We start from the raw sequence: 25,866 nt of genomic DNA on the forward strand, positions 1-25,866 counted from the left end.
TTTTTTGGTCAAATGGAGCCTTTTCGCCCCATTGAGAAAAGCGAGGCTGCACCAGCAAAAAACTAGCGCAGCCTCACTCCTCTTGCCGACAGCGTTCCCGGGGCGGATGGGGACAGGAGGCTGCCTAACGGCCCCCTGGACTCCCCTCCCCGGGACGCTGGCGCGGGCCTTTACACCAGTGGGATGCCGGCAAAAGGCCCCTCTGGCATCCCGGGGCGGTGCTGCCGCAGCAGTACCTGACGCCCGGCCCTCCCCACCAGCGTTGGGCCCACTTATGGCTGCGTAAGTAGCCTGGACGCCAGCGTGGAGGGCCCCAACGCCGGCACAGCGCCTTCCTGGCCTCCTAAGGGCTTTCACCCTTAGAGGTCAGGAATGCATCGGAAAGGCTGCTTGGTGAATTCTGACTGAGATGATAAACTGGAGAGTTTCTGCCTAACTACCATAGATGTGCATCCATTTCCAAATAATAGGTGCATTCAGTAGCTCAGGAAGCTAATCCAAAGAATGGGTATATGAGGGACAGAATTACATTCATGTTCTTCTCTTACTACATTATCAGTGCATTAACAGTGCATTCTTAAACAGAGTTACATCTACTGCACTGTAAATCTCCATGTCTGCATCTACATGCTGGTGCTCATCCCACTGTCTAATGTTAGAACCAATGCCTACAGCGATTAACTGGATCTAAGAAGATCTGCATTTTGTTTACACATCCACTTCAAACTTACTCAGCATTGTTAGCCAAATTGCTCACTAAAAGGATGGCCCAAGAAATCATCCAACGAAGCAGTAGAGTGCCAATATTTTAAAAGGTGGTTTGAGCACATGATTTCTTTTATCTTGCCAGATTACTGAGAAAGATCAGCTATTGATACAAAATAATCTCTGACCAGGATCTATATATTAGATGCAACCACAAGGATTTGGGGCTTTAAAACAGTAGGTTCCCATGCTGTATCACAAACTGTTTTTTGACATTGTCAGGAACTGCTAATCAAGGTATGATCTGTTGGTCATAGGGAACTAGTTGCATGGTTCTATGTATCATAGCCAGTATAGGTACCACTCCATTAATTTATATGAATTCATTCCAGGTACATTTTTCAAAAAAAGGCACCTTTAGGGTTCAGTTCTGAAATCTTTGAACAAAATCCTTGGTTTTCACAAACCAAGTCAGACCTCATTTTGCAATATTTGTTTGCATTGTTCATTTTATTTCTTTATGGACAATGGCTCATCTGACTGTTAGGGGATATCCAGTCATGGTGAAATGTTAACTTTTAAAAACCCTTCTCCCCCCCCCCCCCATGTTTATTCTTCAATATTTCCTTAAAGCAAACATTTATCATAGAATGGTGATTATGCTCATAGTTCAAAAATCAAAGCAGTGCTTTACAGTGATTATTCAAGTGGCAAACCCATAGCTTCGGGGAGTTATTACTAAACAAAACATCATTTTGAAGGGGCACATTGAAATGAGTGAGGTTAGAGAATACTTTGTGCACATTCTGTTCCGGAAATTATAAGATTAGTGAAAATAATAAGATTAGGGAAAGTTAAAAATCAAGAACAAAACTGCACGTTTAGTTTTAACGGTAGAGTATTTTTTCTTGCTACTTGCTCTTGTTACTAATGCTGTTCAGAAGCAGAAATAGCACAGAAACTATCACAACAAGGACCATGATGTACTGATTCCTTTCAGCTGAATAGCAAAAGGAGTGAACATGAGAGCAGTGCAGACCTCTATGCCAACTGCCTTCCCACAACCCATTTCCATATGTTCATGTCTCTGAGTAGAGCTAATTCCAGCATCAGAACTTGGGCTTAATAGGAAAGCTGGGACATAGTTAGTGGAATAAAAAATATATTAAAAAAATACCTTAATGGATATGTTTACTGGACTCTGTTAAGAGCTTGGGGGTGAGCTGGCTGTTCCGCTGGAGAAACAGGCTGAGGGGGTAGCCTAAGTCTTTTACATTCATCACATCACGTTCAGAGGTGGCCCCCTTCTTGGACCCACCAAACCAGGGTCCTATCCAGGCCTATTTGGGCCTTTGAGTAGGCTTACCAGGTCTCTTTGCTCCACCGGCAGGAGCTCTTCAGCAGCGCACGACCCACGCGACTGCCTCATGCGACGTGCGCGCAACCCGCACGACACACCCATGTAACTTTTGGTTTTACCCGGAAGTGACGCAGACGCTCTATCAATCTCTGCTGAAACTCTATGGTTTCCAACACCTAAATGGCTCTAAGGTGCTATGTAGTTTATCTGTTTATTTTAATGACTTTAATTGTATATTGTTTTATTATCACTGTAATCCTGTGTCTCATTTCAGTAAAAATTGAACATTAAATGCTTTAAATAAACAGCTTTGAAGAAAAAAATGGCCCTATCCTGGCGAGTGCCCTTTTTGCTGGATCGACACATCCCTCTTTGTAAGCAACAAGGAAGACTTGGGTTTAAATATATGGTTCACCTGCAGTCAGATCTAGTTTGGTCCTAAGGAAGTGCAGAATGATAAACACAAATTCTCTTTATAGAATTATGTTCACTACCTGACTCAGAAAATAGTTTAAGAAAAAAATTGCTGAATTTATTTCATGAAAAGGTGATAATCCCACCTACTCATCAATGCGCCAAGGTTGAGAATGACTTTCTCTACAAAATATGTTCCCAGGATTGTTTTCTCTCCAATCAACAAGACTAAGGACAGGTCAACCATGAAAGCACAGCCCTGATTTAACTAAATCATCCTGGGCCTGGCCAAAAGTCATGTTGCAGGTTAGCTGGTATAAACACAAAGTAGCTATGAGATTTGGGGGGTGGGGGTAGGACTGACATTCAAAGAAATGTGAACAGAAATGTTTAACCACCCTCTGCCTCACTTAGTACTAGTTCATATCCAGTAATCAATACTAATTCAGAAAAACAGGAGGCAGGTTTCCAGTTAAGTTCTTGAACATACATAATTATAAGAAAGGCCATGCTGGATCAGACCAAGGTCCATCAAGTCCAGCAGTCTGTTCACACAGTGGCCAACCAGTTTTTCACACTGAGCAAATCTCACTCTGCCACTGACTGAATCCTCTGGCCTTGGCACAAGCCACCACCATTTATTTATTTTGTTTATTTTAAATACCGGTATTCATTTCTTCCTTACGGAGCTCAAGTTCGGCATACAACACAGATAAAATACATAAAATAAAACACAAAAAAACATAAAAACCAAAACCATGCTGGCTGTCATAATTTCTGGAGACGGCTGTCAACTAGCTACCACATGCGCTTTAAAAACAAATGATTGTAATATGTAATAGTTTCTTCTCTAAAGTTACAAGTTCAAAAATCTACTCATATAACTGTATGACCGATATATCCAATCCATTAATTTATTTCTGTACAAATGTAATGAGAATGAAGGGACAGATAAAACATAAGTGGCATGCTTCCTTCCATGAACTAACAAATTCTAGAACATGATTTCTTGTACATTAAAATTTAGATTTGCTCAGTGTGAAAAACTGCTAGCTGTGGCATCGAAGTGCTTTGAAAGGGCGATGTCAATAGAAGATCTTGAAGGAGAACAAAATAAACCTGCTTCCCATAAATTTTCGCAGATTATGGTTTTAAAAACAATAGCTTTGTTTTATTTGTTTCAACACAGGAATGCAGAGCCTCTAGCATAATCCTCTGAAAAAGTAACCTACATTCCAAAACGTGTTTAATTTTACACTGGTTTTGCAAAGAATACTCTACTCAAACTCTGTCCATGAAGACAAAAGAAGTATTTCATCAATCATGTCTTGAATTACAATAGAAAGTTTAATCCCATCAAATCTCATGGTAAAAGCTGTTGAAAATAAAATGAAGCGAGTGTAACCTTGGCCTCCTGTATCGTTTAAGAACTAGAGACAACTCTCTAAGTAAGGTTCCATATAGTGTAAAGCATAAGAATGTATGCTGATAATATAATTAGCCGCTACAAATAAAACCTGGATGGATTAAGCTCATTCTTGGAATGCTATTATGGAGAGTGTGCTGTACAAAAATAATGACCCTTCTGTTTGCACTGCAGCTAAACAGCTTCAATTTACTTTTGACCAATTTGAATAGAGAGAAAGGCCAGCGTTTCAAATTGTGGCCTTCTAAAACATAATTAGTCTGAATTATGCCTGTTTCACTGTGCAGTACTGGCAGCCTGGTTACTGGCCGAAGGGATAAGGCTGTATCAAGCCCATTTCACTGCTTAATTTATATGGTAATTACAATTCTATGGCAAGAATGAAGTGCATCTGCCAAAACCAAAGGGCTCCCAATAATAAAAATGACATGTGCTGTGATATCACTGAAGTGCTGACTACGAAACTTCTTTTATCTCCTCTTGCAGCCATGAAATGGGGTTCATGCTATTACTAGCTGGGTATTTTAACAGCCTTGCATAGACAGCAATTATGTAACATACGCACAAAACAACAGTGTTTCACATCACTTAATAATAAATCCTTGAGCTCCTCTTAGCTTCAGCTCTCTCGCTGGCTGGATTTTATGGTCTGGTGGCTCCATCTGACCTTCAGAATACTGGAGTACACTCACCACAAAAGCAACAGAAAAATCACTAGAAATAACTGGTTTGTATGGCCATTTGATCTACTTAATGAATAGGAGATGGACAATAAGGACTGTTTAATTAAATAAACTGCTCAGTCTCTTTTTCTGCTATGCACCTGTGGTAAGACACCTCTGCAAATACATGGATTTATGCATCAGGAGAGCATACATTTAAGCACCTGTTTGCTCTAATGGTTCTTTTATAGGCAGGAGCATTGATACCTATGAGCACAGTAGCTCGGTCAACAAGAGCTTCCCCATTAACTTTACTACAGGACACTTCCTTTACATGCATGGGGTTTCCCCTTATAGAAGTGAATGGGGAAGCTCACTTACACAGGAATTACATGTGCACACTAGCACACATTCAAATCTTCTCTATGGTGTGTGTGTGTGTGTGTGAGTGTGTGTGAAAAAACACAGTGCATTCCTGACCTTCAAGCCATCAGGCCAGGAAGTGGCCGTGCCGGCGTTAGGGCCCCCCGCGCCGGCGTCCAGGCTACTTAAGCCGTTATTAATGGCCCCAGTGCCGGCGGGGAGGCCCGGATGCCACCAGCTCTCTTAGAGCTCTCTCTGCCCCTACTATCTCACAGGCTATCTGTTGTGGGAGAGGAAGAGAAGGTGATTGTAAGCCGGTTTGATTCTTTCTTAAGTGGTAGAGAAAGTCGGCATATAAAAACCAACTCTTCTTCTTCATTGTATGTAATAGCCAATACTTTAAATTGAGTCTAGTAACTGCTAGGCAGCCAATGGGAACAATGTAAAATGGGAACAATTTGCATGCTCCATCTAGTTCACTGGTTCCCAACCAGGGGTCCGTGGACCCGCAGGGGTCCGCGAGAACTAAATTAAGGTCTGCGAAACAAAGTTATAAACCCATAATAAATTAATATTTTCAATTACAAGTTCTCTATTTTAAATATATATATTCAAATATTATTCTAAGTTTCATGTTTAACTAACAGTTATGATTAAAGTTTATTTTCAAATTCTTGGAATTTTTATTTTGAACCTTGGGGTCCCTGCACCGAACAAAAAAGTCCTAGTGGTCCCTGGTTAAAAAAAGGTTGGGAACCACTGATCTAGTTCATGATAATATCTCAGCCACAGCATTCTGCACCAACTAAAGTTTCTGAAACTGATTTTGAGGGAAGAGCAATGTACAGTGCATAGTCTGGATGTCATTGTGGTGTGGATCCAGGTGGCCAGATCAGCCATATCAATTTAAGGGACCATTTTATGTGCTAGGCTGAGTTGGGGGAAAGCCTTTTTTGCAGCTGTATTAACTTGCTTCTCCAGCAATAACACTGGGTCCAGTATAATCCCAAGGTTCTTAACTGAGTCAGCAAGGGTCAGTTGAACTCTATCAAAAGTGGGGAGCACAATGTCCATCAAGATCTCCACCTTCCCAGCCAACATTACCTCTGTCTTTTCAGGGTTTAGTTTCATTTTGTTCGCTCTTAGCCAATTTACCACAGAAGCCAGGCAGTGATTCAAGACCATTACCACATCACCAGCAAACTTGGATAAGCATATATAGCGTATCATCTGTATATTGATGACAACCAACCCCAAGGCTACGAATGATTTGTCCTTTACGTAGAAACTGAACAGCACAGGGGATAGAACTACACCCTGTTGAACAGAGGTGAGGGGGTTTCTTTTGTCTTTTGCTGATCATAGCATCTGTTGTATTTTCTTGGTGGGTTTAAACACTGTTTGTAGGTTATGTTTTTTCAAAAGTTTCTCCATCCTATCAGTGACTCCTTTAATAAATGGCAGGAAAGAGACTCCCTCACCTCTGCAGGAGTATATCGTATACCTTGCAGCTGTAGACAAGTTTACATCGGGACAACAAAACGCAGCATACTAACAAGGATAAAAGAACATGAAAGATACTGCAGACTTGGCCAACCTGAGAAATCAGCAGTGGCTGAACATGGACTGACACAAACAGGACACAGGATGTTATTCCAAGACACTGAAAGACTGGACAATTCTACCAACTATTTTGTCAGATTGCACAGAGAAGCCAATGAAATTCATAAAATCAGCACAACTTTAACAGAAAAGAAGAGAGTTTAAGACTGAATAAGGCTTGGCTTCCTGTCCTGAAAACCTCCAGACTAACAAAGACTACAGACAACAATAGCCATGCAGATTAGCTTTGGATTTCACACATTAACAGATCACTTCAGGATACAATGGTTCCATATTAACTTACCACACCCTCATTAGCACATTATCTTGATACTTACAGGACAATGATTAGCACATTACCTTTGAAACTTTTTGCAGGACAATGATTCAGTTCAACCCAACCCCTTTCTGACTATATATTATTCTCTTCCTACACACTTGACACTGTCCTTCAGTGTTACTCCTCTGAAGATGCCTGCCACAGCTGCTGGCGAAACGTCAGGAAAGAAAATACCAAGACCACGTTTACACAGCCCGGATAACCTACAAGAACCAATTTAAAAGAATGTTTGCATATATTTGGGGGGAGTGAAACTGGCTGTGTGGTACGGTGAGCTGGATAAGTAAGCAGTTTTCACACATTTGCATGAAAATGTGTTGTTGTGTCTTGCCTCCTCTCTCCCTCTTCTTTTGGATCTCAATACCATCTGAGTTGGTGGGCAGTAGCGACATAGCTTTCTGTCTCTGTCTGGGGCAGGTACGACTGGCTGACTGGTCGTAGAGGCAGCAGTGGCGATAGCCCAGGCCAGGCTTGGAGCTGCTCTAGTGCACAAGTGGAAGCAGAGAAAGCAGCAGCATTGCTTTGAGGATTGGGACAGCTGTGACTGGCTGGTACCAGCAGCTGCAGGAAGCTGAGGTGCCTTTCGTCCTGGATGTCCTGTCCATGCGAGAGTAATTCTATGTATTATACATATATGACTATGTGATGACACACAAACAAGATGCATAAGAGCAAGAGAGGTGGTGTACGTTACATGCAAGTAGTTTATTGTGTCCTGCTTCTTCTTGGAGTGCAGTTATAATCTAAAATTTAGATTATAAATTATAAATTGCTGAGGGGATGTTCTCCAATTAATATGCTGGCTAGCTTGAGGTGCAGTTTGGCCAAAACAGTTCTTTGCCCTGTATTCTTCAACAGCCCTGGGCAAGTCCACCACACAAGCTTTCCCTCTTTGTATAACAGGGTTGTTAGGGGTTTATAGAATATTACCTATATCCCGAATTCAATGGCCTCATATTTCAGACCACTTGACCTATAGTTTACAGTTTGGCTCCCTTTATGGGTTGATTTGCATTTAGCTGGGGTACAGTTGAAGTATGCTGGACATCAGGCTTGATAGCAGGGGTCCAGCAAAAAAAACAAAAACTTTTTGTACTTGACCCTCTCTGTACCCAGCCGGCAGTCACAATAAGCACATGTGTCTTGGGCAGAGATATATCAGAAAGGATTTAGAAATATTATACATAAATTCTACACTAGTAGGTCTAGTTTAGTTTAGAACTACATATAGTGGGGATATAAGATCACACAAGCAATCCTGCAAGCTAAGTTCTGTTACACAGCCTTTGGGGCTGATGATTTACCTGAAATGAACCAAAGAAAAAATTCATTCAGCTCGTGCTTATGTAAAATAGCTAGCCAGTCTAAGTAGATTCTCAACATTTTCAACATCTCTACATTTACTATTCTTTCCACAGTGCTCAACCACTGCCCTTTGGGGAATGGAACCGAAGGTTGGTTTTTTTAATGGTTTTAATGACAATGCAGTTTGCTAAACAAAGCTAGGATCAACCGTTTCCAAGGAACTGAACAGTGAAAGAATGTGCAAAGTAGCTGCTGTAGCATCAAGAGAAGAGAAAATGCACAAGCATCAGACTGAACCCCAGGAGAAGGAGATGTAGATTGATCTGGAAAATATGTCCATAGACATTTCTTTTGGAGAATGTAAATGCATCACATATGTATTTTCACCCATGGGATTTTTTTTTCTTGCTAAGGGTTATTTTTGAGGGGCAACAGATTTTTAATACTTAGAACTGATGGAGCACTTGCACTGCTCAAAGCACCCCACGAACATTTTATTATGATTACAAAAGCCCTATAAGTCAATATCTCTATCCCCATACTGCAGATAAGGTGAATGAAAGTGAATTACACAAGGCTACCTAGTAAGCTTATGACAGAGGTAAGAACTTGAACCAAGGACTCCACAGATCATAGCTCATTAACTTAGCCACTATGCTACATCAGCTTCCATTTACTTAAAATACGATACATTTGTAGACAGATAATTCTATGGGATTTTGTGCCAATATGTTCAACTATGTAACGTTTATCATGGCTTGTTTTATATTGTGTCATAGTCTTAATTGTAAGCTGCCTTGAGTGGGACTTTGAACAGGCAGCATAGGTTATGTCCTAAACAATAGCATTGATGCATTAATTTTTGACTGGACTCTGCTATATTATAAAATGCTTAAAACTGAGAAAGACAGTTACCCAATCCCTCCCCCCATATTCCAAAATATGGATAATGAAAAGAAACCTCACCATCCATTTTAGGTATTTATTTTGCATAAATGTAAAAGAAATATTAGAAATATTTAAATATTAGAATATGATTCATGGAACGTATTGGATCACCTTATAAATTTTACAAGAATTCTTTTCAAACTATAGCATCGCAGGAAATATCTATTTTTTTCATTACCATTTTAATAACATTAGCTGAAACAACAAAAAATAGGATTTCGATCAGAAACAGCCTTATAAAAATGGTGTCTCAATCCTCAGACAGTCTACTCAAGCCTCATCCATGAAGTCAATGAGGCTAAAATGGTTGGAGGATTAAAAGATGAACTAGGGATTCTTAAAACCTGGCCTTTGGAGATGTAGAATTGTACTGATCTGCCTTCATTTTGTGTTCTTCAGTCATTACTTACATGATAAATTTTCTACCAGGTTGATCCTATAACAGAAGTCTGGTGACACCTTAAAGACAAACAACATTTAATCCAGCATGAGTTTTTGTGAGTCGGAACTCACAACAGCTCATACTGTAATAAATGTGGTTAGTCTTTAAGGTGCCACTGAACTTCTTTTATTTTGCTGCAATAGACTAACAGGGATACTTCTCTGGAATTGATCCTATAACCTGGCCATTTATCCCAATACCTTAATTCAGAGTTTCCCAAACTTTTTGAGTCATGGAGCACTTTTCAGGAGAGAAAATCATCACGGAGCACTAATTTTCACCTAGCACCTATATACTAAACCGAATGACAGTAGTATTTTTCTTTCCAATCTCTTCATGAAGCACTGGCTGTTTCATGGAGAACCATGTGCTCCTTGGAGCACAGTTTGGGAACCTCTGCCTTAATTATCCCTTTGGGAAACTGGCGGGGGGGGGGGGCATAAAGTACTACAGCAGCTCTCTTACTGCAACTAAATGCCAACCTGTCTGACAGTTATACACAGGAAGAGGCTGCTTATAATCTACTCTTTAATAAGTGAATAATAGGTTCTACCTTATAAGGTCATCCGTATACCCTCTTAAGTCAAGAAAAATGTCTGGTATGTGGGAGGAGGGGAGAAAGGGGTGCTGTATGCCACAGCAGATTCCAATAAACTGTTTTGTAGTAATCAGACTTCGGAACTGACCTTTTAAAATTCATTGTATTTTAATGAATCAGCAGTCCTACATTCCAAAGTCCATTCATCACTTATTGTAGACTATATTGCCAACTGCAGATACCTGCCCAGACTTGTATGCCCATAAATAGCAAGCGTCAGTGACCAAAGGGAAAGAAGAGGGCAAAGGTCAGTGACAGAAACAGATCACACAGTCTGTATTTATTTTCTTTAGCAGCTTGCCTACCCACCCATTAAACTGAAGCTAGGACACTGACATAAACTACTTTTTACCTATTTCTTTCTATTCACAAGAATAATTACTTACTTATACATAAAAATCCATGTTCATCTTTGGAGCACAAACCTGGCGGCATCCAATACCCTACATTTTATTAAAACATAAGCTGTCATAGGCAGCCTGTAGCCACTCTCATTAAACACATGAAGGCAAGCATTTGAAAGGAATTACCAGGATGTTTATTAGTGAAGGTCATTACTCCCAGATTGGCTCTTCACAGTAACTGAGTAGGATGGTAGATTTCCTTAGCATCCTGCTTTAGATTACAATATTATAAGCCGATTTAACTTGATGCCATTGCAGAGGCATTAAACTGCAAGCATATTAAGTCCTTCCATTTCTTATTTATAAATAATTAGTCTCTTTGTACTTTAGATTGTACACTGTATCAAAAATATTTACTGTGTACCATATTTACTGTGTACTACTATACGGGGTCTCAGTTTGGATTAATGGAATAAATTGTTCTATTGAAACTCCTCTGTATAAGTTCTTAAGACGGGTCACGGGTTTATCCAAATGTTTGCCAATATAGCAACACAAGCTGAGTTGGCAATGAAGTCTTTCGAAATGAAAGTCTGGTGCTCTACTTTTAAGTGTTGGGTAAGGTTGGTGAAAATACAAGCCCCAACTTCTATGTGCAGTGTCATGGGAAGGATAATTATAAGTCACCGTGGAAACAAATGGTAGATAAAAGGGCTAACCAGCTAGGATGCTCAATAGATACTATAAAACAACTTAGGGAAAGGAGAGCGGTGACAGATTTTTAAAAGTTTGATTTTATTAGATCACAATAGTGACCTCTTTTGGGGTATTTTCCCACAAAGTATACAAGAGTACTTAAATCTGTTAACCTTTCCCAAGTATAGGAGAGCCTATATAATGGCCCAGTTGAAGGGCAGATTTAGTAAAGTTCCATTTTCCAACAGGATCTGCCCATGTGGGTCTGGCAGTATAGGTACCATAAGTCACTTGTTTTTTTCACTGTCCACTATTTGAAGTTGATAGACAGAGACTTGTTGAGTCATTTGATAATGGAAAGAAGGTACTCACCCTCCCTGAATTTTTTTTAACAACAAATAAATCGGAGATGGTAAAGACTGCAACATTTATATATATATATTGGCTGCCTATTTTAAAGGATAAGGGGAATATATTAAATATTTTGGACATTGTGCTTTAGTGTGGTCCTGCTTAAGACCTATTGGTCATTCGAGAAGAATCATTAAGAAACTATTTAATATGTTAAACGTAGTATAACGTAGGCAAAACTATTTCCAAGTGAGGGAATAGTTGAGCTGAAATTTGAAACCAGTCTCAAAGGCCCATCTCTAATACTTTTCATATCAAGTAGTATGTTGTCATGCTTGCAAGTGCTGCTTAGGATACAGTTCCTGTTCTGACTGACCTGGTAGTCGTGAGCTTCAGTAAAATAGAGCGTCAATAAAATACAGCAAAATAAGAACATCAGAAGCCTTTTAAAGACTAACCAATTGTTTGACAAAAAATATACAAGACATAAGATTTAGGCATGCAAAAGGCTGGTTTTGAAGGGGTTCCTATTTTTTAAGTGGTTTCTATTATTTCATTCTTTTCCTTTGTGCAACTTGTGGGCGTGCTTTTCCTGGAATGCCTAAATCACAAAGTCACAGATGTGCACATGTATGGGATTTAAAGAAAGATCTCCCCCAGTAGTCACAGCCTACATGGATACTAGGAAAAAAACTTGGAAGAAAAATATAAACGCACTAAAAAAGTGTGAACCTGAACAGACTTATCATATCTCTCGCAGATATGGTATTGATCCAGTAAAATGAGGGAGGACTATGCTTGGATTGCAAAATATGCTCCAACAGAATCTCATGATCACTGCTACCTTTAAGTCACCAGGAAACATCATATCTTAAACTCTCCTACTACAATCAACATGACTTAAGATTGTTTAGCCTTGGCAGAATGATGCCTCCTGATTTTATCATATACTGCAAATGCGAGGAGATCCATCAGCAGATTGTCCAAGCATTTTCAAAGCTAAATTTGCACCTGCATGCATTGCACCTTTTCGCCCAGAATTTTAGGTTCAGTTTCACATCGGAATTGTCCTCTATTGTCCTCCTACTCTCTCTCCATCCTTTTCCTTCCCTCATTCTCTCCCCCTAGTCATCTTCACTCTCAGCCTTGTTCCCCTATGCTTCCACCTTTCTCTCTCTCTCTCTCTTCTTTTTTGTAATCCCACACTAGAGGACTCCTGCCAGCCGCACACTTCCCTTTATGGACAGTTTTACCTATGAGGCAGCTTGAGCAATGGCCCAGGACCTCTTGCTTGGGGTGTGTGTGTGTGTGTGTGTGTCCCTAACAGCCAGTGCAAGTGACATAATATATGACCTACTGAAGAATCCATCAATTACATCATCCAGTGTATAGAATTAAACATCTGATAGTGTTTTTCATCCATTTCAATTTTCTCTTTTCATCTATTTCAATTTAGCAAAAAAATTCCAGTGGCTAGTTCCAGATGTCTACCTGGCCCTTTGCAAATGAGCTATTCCACTCACGCTTGTAGGTGGATTTTTTGTTTAAATGACACCCACCCACATGATTGATCTAGCTAGTGGTATTTGTAGGTCATAACTGTTTCTCCCCCCCCCCAAAAAAAACACGATACATACGTAGTCATCCATCTAGCTAACTACTTGACAGCCTACCTAGACAAGGTTAGCCAGAAGCAATGAAACATATTTATCCAAGTGGGGCCAAAAATGGGGGGGGGGAGCAGAGAAGATATTACATGAACATTTCAATAAGTGACTTCTTTCTTCAAAAGTAAAAAAGAATTAGGCATCATTAGTACTTCTGCTGCTAACAGGTAAAACATTTCTACCTTCACTTTGTCCTACTAATAACTAGAATCTGTTGCTTTTCAAGCCCAATTCAGTGCACTCTCACTTAGATGACAAATGAATCTAGAATCACCACATTCCTGTTAAATATAAATTTAATAGTAAATAGCTCTACATTTTCTGTATTGTTTTGGTGACTACTGGAAAATAGAATAAAACCATAATGCAAATATGTGGGGCATTTCTGAAGGGCCATGCTCTGTGAAAATTGTGTGGTTTATTCACGTTCAGAGTGAATTGGGTGAGAATAAAAGGGCGTGGGGGGCATCCTTGACTTTTGTCCAGAATCACTGCTACTGCTCCGCTTTCCTTCCCCACCCCCTACTCCTAACCAGCTTTGGGGCACCACACTGCCTCTCTTTTTTCTCTAGATACCACTGCAAGTGATACTGGATCCCTCCTCCCAGGATCCAACACCAGAATTGAGAGGTACACATTTAAAAGCCGCTAGTAAGAAAACGATGTAAACTACATGAAATCCCACAAACATGTATAAACTGGTTTAAAAGTATTTTATCTTCATATAGCACTCATAGCTAAGAAGCAACTGCAATTTTTCTATTCTGTAACAAAGAATATTAAGACAGTACAAAACAAACTTTTTTTCAAATTATAACAGAACATGCAGACATTTCTCCTTTTGAAGAATATTTCTTAGACTCACAATCCTCTCCAGGTTTTTCAGCTGCTGATCAATCTCTTTGAGCCGGTTTTGCTGATTACGCCCATCTTTTGTGTCTCTTAAAACCTTTTCACCTGGAACAGTTTCCAGCTTTCTATTCGCATAAGCCAGAGACTCCTAACAAAAACAAATAATGGAATCACTCAATTGTAGAGCTGAAAAAGAAAGGAAGACCCATCTAGACCAATCCCCTTCCACTGAAGCAGAGTACTTGGTACACAAAACAGCCCTTCCAGATTAGTCTGCATCAGACACATTATAGGATACCATCAACAGAAAACAGTGGTAGTGATTGTTGGGCTAAGGACATGTATAGGAAACCACCAGCAGCTGGGTTCAAGTAAATGAGTTGTGCTATAAATTATTGAGAGAAGGGGGAAACTTCCATGGTTACCATGTAATCTGCCCTCTTGGAAAATTATTTTCCAACTCCAAATATAGCAAATAGGCTTTCAGAAAGGCAAAACTCCAGAGCAGCAGTCATGTTAGTTCGAATGCTCCAGTAAAAACCAGTCTTGTGGTATCTTAAAGACCCTTGAATTTATTGCTCTGTAAACTGCTCTCACTCACAAAAGTATACATCACAAGAAATTCAATAGTTCTAAAGGTGCTACAAGACAATTCAGCAAGAAAGTGAAATTTGTCTAGTTTCTAAAAGAAAAATGTGCTAAAATCAAACTTCTGCAAGAAAAATGCATTTGAATGTGCATACAGAAGTAAAAAATATTGTTCCATTTCAAATGCATGTTATACTAAGCTATTAGAGGAGAAACAGACCTGTAAAGCTGAATTACCCTATGGCTGAAGCTGAGCAACTATGTGTTATGAGGGCGACAGACTCCAACCCAAAGATAACATAGAAGCCCCCATAAAGTATGAAAGAAGCCCCGTGGCGCAGAGTGTTAAGCTGCAGTACTGCAGTCAAAAGCTCTGCTCACGACCTGAGTTCGATCCCGATGGAAGTCGGTTTCAGGTAGCTGGCTCAAGGTCGACTCAGCCTTCCATCCTTCTGAGGTCGGTAAAATGAGTACCCAGCTTGCTGGGGGTAAAGGGAAGATGACTGGGGAAGGCACTGACAAACCACCCTGCAAAAAAAGTCTGCCTAGAAAACGTCGGGATGTGATATCACCCCATGGGTCAGGAATGACCTGGTGCTTGCACAGGGGACCTCTACCTTTACCTTATAAAGTATGAAATTGTGAACATTTCTATAATTTTTTATAATTTATTCTTGCTTTGCTATGCAAAGTAAAAAAGCCTGACTCCCAACCACTGAAAATCTCACTCAGCATGTCCTCTGGCTTCTGAGATAGCACTGGACACTGTTCACATGTTTTCAAGCATAAGGGTTAATGACCTATTTATTTTAAACAAAACATGCATTTATCAGGAAAATCAAATCTACACCCAATACCATCATGCCAAAGTACTGTATCTGCTATCAATACTCAAGTACCCTAAGAAACAAAATCAATCTAAGACCTATCTTAGTTAGAAAGCACTGTGGTGTCGCAATCAGAGTGTCATGCAGCCGGCATCACAGTGGGGCTTAGGTGGTCACTTCCTGACCAAGGAGAGCTGCCAGAGGGGCCGCTCACAGTGCTGGCTTCTTGCTAGTGAATGCCAAAATACAATTTTAATAAAAAAATATAGAATAGACCCCCCAAAAAATATGATACAGAATTTAATAAATACATGTGTTCTGAAGAAATTCCAGAAAGGTAGCCATGTCATATGGAAAAAGTCCCTTTCTTTTTCTTGTCAATGTTTGGGCAACCAAGTCTCCAGGCAAGCTGGCCCAAGCTGATGCTGATCAGATCTCTCAGGACACTGTCTCCCGACTACGAGAGCAACATGGTAAGAGCTGAAGCCTAAGAGTCCTTTGGTTTCCCCAAAAATCTCATGCCTTTGGACAAACTCTGGCTTTAAAGGTAACTGCAAAGATAAGGGTGGGGCAGGTGCTCCGCCATAGGTCTCAATTGCAGGCTCGGTGTTCCCACCCCAGTCCCCTCCTCCCCTCTCGTCTTTTGAGGACAAAGAATGTTGTGAACTGCCCTGAACTCTTTGGAGTAAGGGCAGGATAAGAGTGTTGGGGTAGGTAGATCGTAACAAGTTACATTCTTACATAAAGTGTCTTCCATCATGTAGGAATTTTGAAATGTGGGAAGCAGCTTGTACGCTTGCCTCAGTGTCATATCCAGAACCATCTTAAGAAAATTACCATTTCACATTTCAGTAAATTGCTAGCCAACTGTTATAGAACAGCATATAACACACTAGTCAAATGTTTGCTCTGAACTTTTATAACCTTCCTGGCACTTTTTCAGTGTGTTCCATAATCTCTACGCAAACCACCCACTACTTAAAATTGAATGCACAGCCTGAGAAATAAAAAAATTTTCCTGTTCCATTATCAGGATTAGAAAAGGAAACAAGGGCCAGTGCTAAAAGAAGAAAATAAAAGAACTATTCATCATTTAAAGGAAAGTTTCTATAATATTCAGCCTCTTAATATCCACCCTTCTCATTTACTACTATGACATCACTTACATCCTAAGCCTAAAGCAACTGAGTTAATATTTGGCAAATATGAACAATCAAAGGTTATGTCTAGCTGAATATAAGAAACTTTATGTTCTTTTTTAGAAGGCCAAAATAAAGGTTTTCATTAAAGCCAAGTATTTATGACATAAAGCCTAATTCTGAGTACTGTTCAGTTTAAGCTAAAACATCCATTGTAATTTCGAGTTACTTGGCTTAATGAACATCCAAATAAAAAGCTGCTGGTAACTTTTTTCTTTTCTTTTTTGGTAGTGGGTTTCCCCAACAAGTCAAAGAGTCTCCCCCCTCCCCCCACCCCTGACAGGCTGAAGCCTTTTCTCCATGCATGTGGGAACGCAGAACCTGCAATTCACATGCAAGTGTTACACAGGACACAGGGTCAGGGCCTTGGATGCATGATGTGTAAAGTTGTTAGGAGAATAAAATAGGGAAGGGCCTCAAATGAAGGAAGGATGAGAAAATTATGCTAAATAGATCATTATTTCTACGCTATGCTCTCGGAACAAGCTGCCTGGGGCATTATTATTTTTTACAAAGGCACAATAGCACTGCTGTGAAATGGAAAAACAAAGAGTTGTAAGATAAAAACAAGAGGTCATTTTTGTTTTGTCAGTGCCCATGGGGCTCAAGATGACTTCTGCCAGCAAAATATACAGGCACCAGTGGAACAAAATTGTAGGATCTGACTAACCCTTTGTGTGCAAACATTTTTCAGCACACAGTGGATTTCTTTTCAAGGGTGGGGGTATTGTATGCTATTACACTTTTGGACCTCTAAGCCTTGAACAATAATAAAAAAGGCCTCCTCTTTAAAAAAAATTAATTAATTAGCCCCACACACAGAGACATCTCTTTTCTTATCCTTCTCCTATTCCTGGGATAATCAGGTCTGCTACTGTAGCTCAGACTCACCTCCTCTATATTCAGTTGGGTAAGCAACCAGCCTTTTTACCTAAGGAAAGAATTTCTACAAAGAAGGCTTATTGTTCCAAACATGCATATGCCCATAATTTCCCTTCATGTCTATATATAATTTAAAAGGGAAATTTGAAACCTCATAATGTTATGAACACACAAGTTTTCACTAAAGCAATGAGTGCAACACCTCTGGAATATTTGTGATTTTCTGGCAGGCTATCAACTGGGGGGGGGGAGGGAAAAGGAAAGGGTATACAAAAAATAGCTGTTAGCAAAGGAAAGTCCTGATTATACAGATGCACCGTTGTAATCCAGTTATGGTGCACAGTATAGAATTTTCTCTTTTAGAAGAAGAAAACTTTTGTCTTTATTGATACTAGTCCTTCCCTGGAGGTTTTTAAGAAGAGGTTAGATGGCCATCTGTCAGCAATGCTGACTCTGTCACCTTAGGCAGATGATGAGAGGGAGGGCATCTTGGCCATCTTCTGGTCACTAGGGGTGTGGAGGGGGGAGGTAGTATGAATATCACAGGCATTTTTCAGCTATTTTTAGTGATCTAATTAGCAACCAGAGATTCACTGTTTCTGCTGTATGCCCATGCTGGTTTCTGTTTGTTTGTTTGTTTTACCTTTGTGTAGCATGCACTTTTCAACTATAAAAACCCAGCATGACAGAACATTTAGCGCGTTTTTAAAAAGAAAAGTCCAAGAGAAGCAAGATTCACTTGCCCAGCCCTGTCTGCCTTTTGAGAGAAACAATTAAATGTGTTGGTTCTTGTAGGTTATCTGGGCTGTGTGACCATGGTCTTGGTATTTTCTTTCCTGACGTTTCACCAGCAGCTGTGGCAGGCATCTTCAGAGGAGTAACACTGAAGTCCTTGGGGCTCAACACTGAAGACAGTGTCCTTCAGTGTTACTCCTCTGAAGATGCCTGCCACAGCTGCTGGCGAAACGTCAGGAAAGAAAATACCAAGACCACGGTCACACAGCCCGAATAACCTACAAGAACCAATGAACTCTGACCGTGAAAGCCTTCGACAATATTTAAATGTGTATTTGAACACATGAAGACACATGAAGCCTCCGTATACTGAATCAGACACCTGGCCCATCAAAGTCAGTATTGTCTACTCAGACTGGCATCGGCTCTCCAGGGTCTCAGGCAGAGGTCTTTCACATCACCTTCTTGCCTTGTCCCTTTAACTGGAGATGCCAGGGATTGAACCTGGGACCTTCTGCATGCCAAGCAGAGACTCTACCACTGAGCCACAGCCCCTCCCTATTGGACCTCTAAGCCTTGAACAATGGGAAAAAAACCCTCTTCTTAAAAAAAAATTAATTACCCCCCCCCCCAGAAATCTCTTTTCTTACCCCTCTCCTATTCCCTGGTTTCCTGGTTATGCACTTGGTTGCTGTGCAGAGCCGGTGCTGATCCAACCCCTTTAAAAACAAATAAATCATAAGCAGCAACTTGGCTAGTTTCACCCCATGATTCCTTGCCACCCATGATGCAGAGACAGAGTATCATTCTAGTGGCACTTGGCAAATTTGCTGGAGTACCACCCAAAAGCAATTAAATAAATTAAGTGCCTCATTGGCATCTTATACTACCCACTGGATGTATTAAGACTTCTAAATAGTTGTCTGACAGTACAGTGGTGGCATTTGTTCTGTGTAGACCTGTTTTGTTTACATGACTGAGCCAATAACAGAAGTCATTGAAAGCAAAATTCATGGCAAAGAACTTGGCTTAGCTGCCCTCAAGTCAAATCTAGCATAATGGAATTTGAAAATATTATGCAATAACATATGCAGGATGCTTTGGTTTTGTTAGTCTTGAGAGGGGATACTCCCTCCCTCCCCCCAAAAAATCCTGGAATACAATCAGCAATGTTTCCTATTGTAAAACACTCTGTTAATCAAGAGATGAGCTTCAAATTATTATTTTTTCTTTTGGAAGCATAGCTTTCAAAGCCAAGTATCAGGTTTCTGTCATGTACCAAGACAAATACATCCGTTAGACTGCTATGCCTATTCTCATAGTACAATATATATGCATTTTTCTGCTTTGTTATGATTCTGCCTGGACTAAGACATGAAGTTAGAGTTGGCTCACAATAGTGAAAAACTCTGGGATGGTATTAGAGGAAGCAATGTTAATAACCAAGACAGGCAAAGTCCAAAAGACTTTTTGGAAATGAACCTCCAATTATTTTTCTCTGATGCTCTCCACAAGTGTTTCAAAGCTCGGGGATATGTGGTTAGTTAACACACACTGCTTTTCTGTTACATTACTCAGTAATGAATGAGGAAACAGTTCCACAGGCAGGAATATTTGGTGATGAGTTGCTGCCTACACAGATAGCAAGAAGTGCAGAGATAAAAAGAGGACCCATCATGAGCCACACAGATTTTTCAGAGAGGCAAATAATGTGTGAATTCTGCAAAATAGTTACAGGGCAATACTTAATAAATGAAATTGACCATTTACTCCTCCACTTGCACTGCTGGCAGATGGAGACCTTATGCTTGGGCCAAACCTCACAGCCTGCCTTGAGGCTGGAAGAACATCTTTAGCTGATGTACTATTACTGAAAGTGTTAACGCGTAGGGATGCCAACCTCCAGGTGGTGGCTGGAGATCTCCTGCTATTATAACTGATCTCCAGTCAATATAAATCAGTTCACCTGGAGAAAATGGCCACTTTGGCAATCGGACTCTATGGCATTGAAGTCCTTCCCCTCCCCAAACCCCACCCTTCTCAGGCCCTGCCCCAAAAACCTCCCGCCGGTGGCAAAGAGGGATCTGGCAACCTTATTAATGTGGGAGGGCCTGGTAGCTAGCAGTGCTTTCTCCTATTGCTAGGGTAGGGAAAAGGGCCTCGGAGACAGCAACATGTGATTTCTCGTGACAGAAGAGAAGGTTTGCACGTGGATTGAAGGCATCCGGATCCAAGGAAGCTACTAAGAGCAGTGAGCTATATCAACTCCCTTCCTGGATATCTCCTGCCTTCATAAAAGGGGACCTAACGTTACAGCTGATCCCTGATTTTACAGCAATACCCGCTCAGTGACATCCTGCCCAGTTCAGGAAAGGGCACTGCCTTAGCAAGCACAAAAAGCTTGTGATTTAATTGTGCTTCACCATTTCGATTCCCCAACCCGCTCAAATATGATCAACTAAAAGAGCAGTTAACAAACACAATGTAAATAAAATAAATAAAATTAAAGGACAGACATCAGTATAATGATTTAATTAAATTGGCATAAGAAGAAAGAAATGCTTTACAGAGGAGGAGGTTTTGATTAGAGCAGTTTCCAAGTTAAAAACAATACAAATCATGGAAAAACATTCTGGATCCAGCTGGACTGATTGAGAGATGAACATAAACTTTCCTATAACAGCCAAACTGAATTCCTCCTCTATAGACTTATTAAAGCCACTTGTTAAGAATTAAAGAGACACACATCTAGAATTCTTATATTCTTCAAAACAGTAACAAATGGTAGAAACCAATTCTTTCTCTAAGCTGTTGATAATTACATTTTTACACATGATTCAATATCATTGTGGGACTCTGCTTTGAAATTATTATTAAGCACAGCCTTTGGCAGACAAGATTGAATAACTGGAGCACAAAACACATGGATAAATAGCTGACCATTTAGAAATAAAAACAGATGACTTAAAAACTATAATTATTTCAGATTATTCACATTTTTGGGGGGTAGCAATTATGAATTAATTTCGATGGATGTCAATTGGAACAACATCTGTAGCTACCAATGTGGCCCAACTATGCATCACATATAGTTTCATCTTAGGCAGGGGCCTGTCAACCCAGAATCGCTATTGCTTGGTAGCTGCAGTTTCCATAAACATTAGAAGTTATATACAAAATGCAATACTGGTTCAAAAGAGAACTGAGCAGAAATATACCACGCTACCCTATTAAACAAAAATTAATTTAGCCTGAATAATATCTTTAGCATACCAGCTGTGATGCTTTATAGAGTACTGTAATCATAAAAAGACAGGACTCTGTCCCAGGGAGCTTTCAATCTACATTTTGAAAGTGGGGAAGACAACAAAGGGAATCGAGCATGGAAATCAAGAAGCAAAGGTAAAAAAGATAGCTATGAGCAAATGAAGCAATATATAAGTGGCTTTTGAAGGGGAAATTTCCAAGACGAAAGAGAAGAGGCACCATTTAGGTGCTCTGGGAAGTAGTTCCAAACACAGAAAGCTGTGCAAGATAGATAAGGAAGCAGAGACTAGTGGTGTATATCAAGTATAAGTAGCATGTGTCCGGACAGAAGGAAATTGGAAGTTAGTCTGTGGATTGAGACGGTACATCACATGGTCCAAGTAAGAAGACAGGTAATGATGTGGCTAGCAGAATGCTGGGGAAAGGGTGATGGATGAAGGAGAGAGAAAAGACTGCAGTAATCAAGAAAGGAGATTTACAGTGCTCTTTACTCAGATGTAAGTCTCATTGAGATCAAGGGGGCTTAATGCCAAGTAACTATGCTTGGAACTGCCCCTAAAGCATAAATCAAAATTTCACCAAGGAAATGGAGAAGAAGGAACGTATTTTTACAACATTGCAGGGAATAAAGGTTGCAGGCTGATCCAACACAAAATAAAAAAAATAAAAAATAAAAACAAAAGCCATGTCATCACTTCTATTAAGATCAACCAAAATAGCATAACACAGTGTACAAGATTTCAAGTTCTCCACAACTCTTCAACAGGCTGGATGTTACAAAAAAAACGTAAAAGATAGAGTAGATGTTTTACTACCACATTTTCCTTCTGCTCCCAGCCTTATAAGGGACCTGCACAGCGCTGGACTGCCCACTAGGCATATTTAGGTGACTGCCTAGAGTACTAGCCGATGCCCTATAGGAGGGGGCACTGAGTCAGTGGGGGGTTGTACTGTCGCATACATGCACCCAGGTAATGGGCAGGTCTAGAGGCATGTTGTGCAGAAAGCCACAGCCCTGGGTGATGCTGTTCTGATAGACCCAGGTAGCAGGTAGGGCCTTCTCTTGTTGCTGGGCCCAGAGGCATGGCACATGCAAGCTGCAGCCCTGGGTGCCACTGCACCTCTCTGCACCTGGCAGCGAGCAGGGCCTTCTCCAGTTGCTGGGGCTGGTGGTCGGGTAGCAGCAGCCATGGAGACTGGACAGGAAGTAAACACCTTTTGTGCCTCTTTAGGCACAAGGAGTCTCTTCTCTTAACTCTTCTGAGCCAGAGACAAAGAAGCCTTTGTCCCAGTGGCATCTCAAAAGAAGAGAGGGCACCTCCTCCTTTTATTATGGGGTGGGGGTTAAACTCCACACACACACTGTTAGTTCCAGTAGGGGAGAAATGTGTCTCCTTTTTTAGCGTCCACACTAGGCATAGTGAGTGAGAGGCAGGCTTCCCTGCAGCAGGGTGGGGGGAGGGCATGAAGTCAATCACCTTGCCTTGGCCGCCAGAAATACATGGGCTGGCCCTGGGACCTGTGCATTCCACCTTGTGTTAAAAAGACATTTGATCAGCTTTTTTAAATTAAAAAAAAAGACTATCCAGCCTGATATATTTATAAGCACAAAGCCCATCAGTATCAGACCAGAGAGACCATGAAGTAGTAATTTGAAAACTTGCACGCTGTTTTGTAAAAAAATTGGTTGGTTTCATTAAGAGGGATTAAACAGCTTTAGGCAATTAGCTGTCTTAACTAGCTTTGAATTTAAATAATAATAATAGACCCAAACATAGATAAAACTGGTAAGGGATGCCTGAAAACATCCTGTGTGTTCAACGAGGATCCCTATTTTCCCACAGAACGTGCCTCTTAAGTCTATAGTACAAATGTTATTATGAATCAGGGAACAGAGGAATGTTAGTAACTCAAACCAATTCTTTCCCCATTCCTTTGGAATGTATGTACTGGCCCTGATTCACAAGATAGGATTGCTCTCAGATACTTGATAAATGCTTGCCAGGAAGCAAGTACTAGAACAACAGAGCGTTTCATAAATTGTCCAGTAACAACAGTTACATTCAATCAATTTTAGAAATGTAACTGTCCAAATGCCTCCTTCAGCTTCCCTTCTACCATTTCCCTCTCCCCTCTTCATAGCTAGGAAGTTCCAGGCTCACGGCTCTGTTGATGGAAAGCAGTATCAAGGCACTGAGCAAGGCTGGTGTGGGTTTCTACACAAAGTACAAAGGACTAGGATAGCCAGATGCAACATACGACAGGGTTGCTGTATCTTAAAAATCTGCATCAGATAGAGAATTTTGGCAGATTTTCTTCCAACCACGTGACAGGCTACACCCGCTGAAATTCCTTTTTTCCTATACAACTATTTTAAAACATTGCATGTAACACCACCTTTACATCTTGCCTATCTTACAACATGGAGATTTTTGACAGAACTCTTTATCCATTTCTCAGCCACGGTTGACATGGAAAAGGGGGACTGTGGCTGGCCACCTCAGTGTGGAACTTCTTCTCACTACTAACCTATTTTCCTTTTCTACTTACAAATAGCAGAAGTATTTATCACGTGCACTCTATTTGTGTCACAAAGATGGTAATCAAAGACACCAATGAACATGATGACTATTTGGGGGGGGAGTGCTGTCAAGTCACAGCAAACGTATGGCGACCCTGTGGGGTTTTCAAGGCAAGAGACGTTTGGAGGTGGTTTGCTATTGCCTACCTCTGTGTTGCAACCCTGGACTTCCTTGGTGGTCTCCCATCTAAATACTAACCAGGGATGATCCTGCTCAGCTTCCAAGATCTGCTAAGATCAACCCAACTTTTCCACCAGAAAAATGAACTTGTACTTGCTCCTTACTGAAGATTGCACTGTAGCTCCCTCTGCAACCTTAATAACAGTTTAAATACATGTAACTGTGCACAGTGTTATGAGCCTATCTATCAGAACTGCATCACACTGATGTTGCCGCAAAGACCTCTACGTCTTAGTCTGACATTCCAAAACTTCTTTGAACCACTTTCCTTTAATTAGCCTTTTAAACTAATGTCTCCTCTTTTCTTCAAAAAGAAGGCATTTTCCCATAAAACTGAACTGGCTCAAAGCCCAGGATGGATAATAATCAGTCCTGGACCAGTGACAGCTTTGGGAGCCACAGACTCTGCCCTGAGAGCACAGCAGGAACAAACTCTTGCTTTCACACATATTCCAAGGCATTAGAATAATATGAAGAAATTTCCTTCGATTATCATTCTGTTTGTCTGCCAAAGGAGGACAGTGTGTGAAAGTCAAGAATCCCAGAAGTTTGTATTAACCTTTTTGTCCATGGTATGTCTGCCTGCTTCCATGTCCTTCTCAGATATTTCATCTTTTGGCCAAACGATAAAAGGAGGCAAATGCTTGTCAGATATCTTTTACGACTGCAGAGATAAATGTGAATTAAGGCATGGCCTACATTTCTTGTTCTGCGTAAACATGATTACTTAGGTCCCTTCACACAGCATGCTAGTTGCCAAAATCAGTTCTTCAACTAGTTCTTCAGAAGCAAATCCTCTGCATGGAACTAGTCTGTTCTGCATGCTGCTCTTACTCCTAATTTTGTGTATGGTTGACCAGCAAGCTTAAAGATTGGCTTTGAGCCTCACGCTACACCTCTCCATTGTTTCTCCATATCTGTCCTGCATCACACTCAGGTTTTTTTTCTGTTCTGCACATGTGCAAGCACCCTGGTGCAGATCTTCATTGCCGCATACCGTATATACTCGCGTATAAGCCGAGTTTTTCAGCCCCAAAAAAGGGCTGAAAAAGCCAAACTCGGCTTATATGCGGGTCAATACGGTAGGGGAGGGGAGGAGGGAAGAGGGAGGAGGAGGGAGGGGGAACTTATTGCCGCCGCCGCCGGGCCCACGCCGCTTCCTGGTGCCAAGAGCGGCCTGGGGCGGCCTCCTGCAGCTGCAGGGAGGCTGCTCCGGCCCTCGCCCAGCCGCGCCGCCGCTTCTGGCGGCCGAGAGCAGCCTGGGGCGGCCTGGGGCGGCGGCCCCGGCCCTCGCCCAGCCGCGCCGCCGCTTCTGGCGGCCTGGGGCGGCCTGGGGTGGCTGCTCCGGCCCTCGCCCGGCCGCGCCGCCGCTTTTGGCGGCCGAGAGCAGCCTGGGGCGGTGGCCCCGGCCCTCGCCCAGCCGCGCCGCCGCTTCTGGCGGCCTGGGGCGGCCTGGGGTGGCTGCTCCGGCCCTCGCCCGGCCGCGCCGCCGCTTCTGGCGGCCGAGAGCAGCCTGGGGCGGCCTGGGGCG

At 41.3% G+C, this 25,866-nt stretch overlaps 1 protein-coding gene across 1 annotated transcript in view; it reads right to left on the bottom strand.

The window, feature by feature from the left end:
- Window positions 1-25,866, bottom strand: part of FSIP1 (fibrous sheath interacting protein 1) — a 71,722-nt gene that overhangs the window by 24,473 nt on the left and 21,383 nt on the right. The window contains exon 11 of the mRNA XM_056852213.1: window positions 14,089-14,223. Within this exon, the coding sequence (XP_056708191.1) occupies window positions 14,089-14,223 (135 nt within the window). The remainder of the gene's footprint in view (window positions 1-14,088; window positions 14,224-25,866) is intronic.

The sequence above is a fragment of the Euleptes europaea genome, chromosome 6, assembly GCF_029931775.1.
Source record: "Euleptes europaea isolate rEulEur1 chromosome 6, rEulEur1.hap1, whole genome shotgun sequence".
Classification (NCBI taxonomy): Eukaryota; Metazoa; Chordata; class Lepidosauria; order Squamata; family Sphaerodactylidae; genus Euleptes; species Euleptes europaea.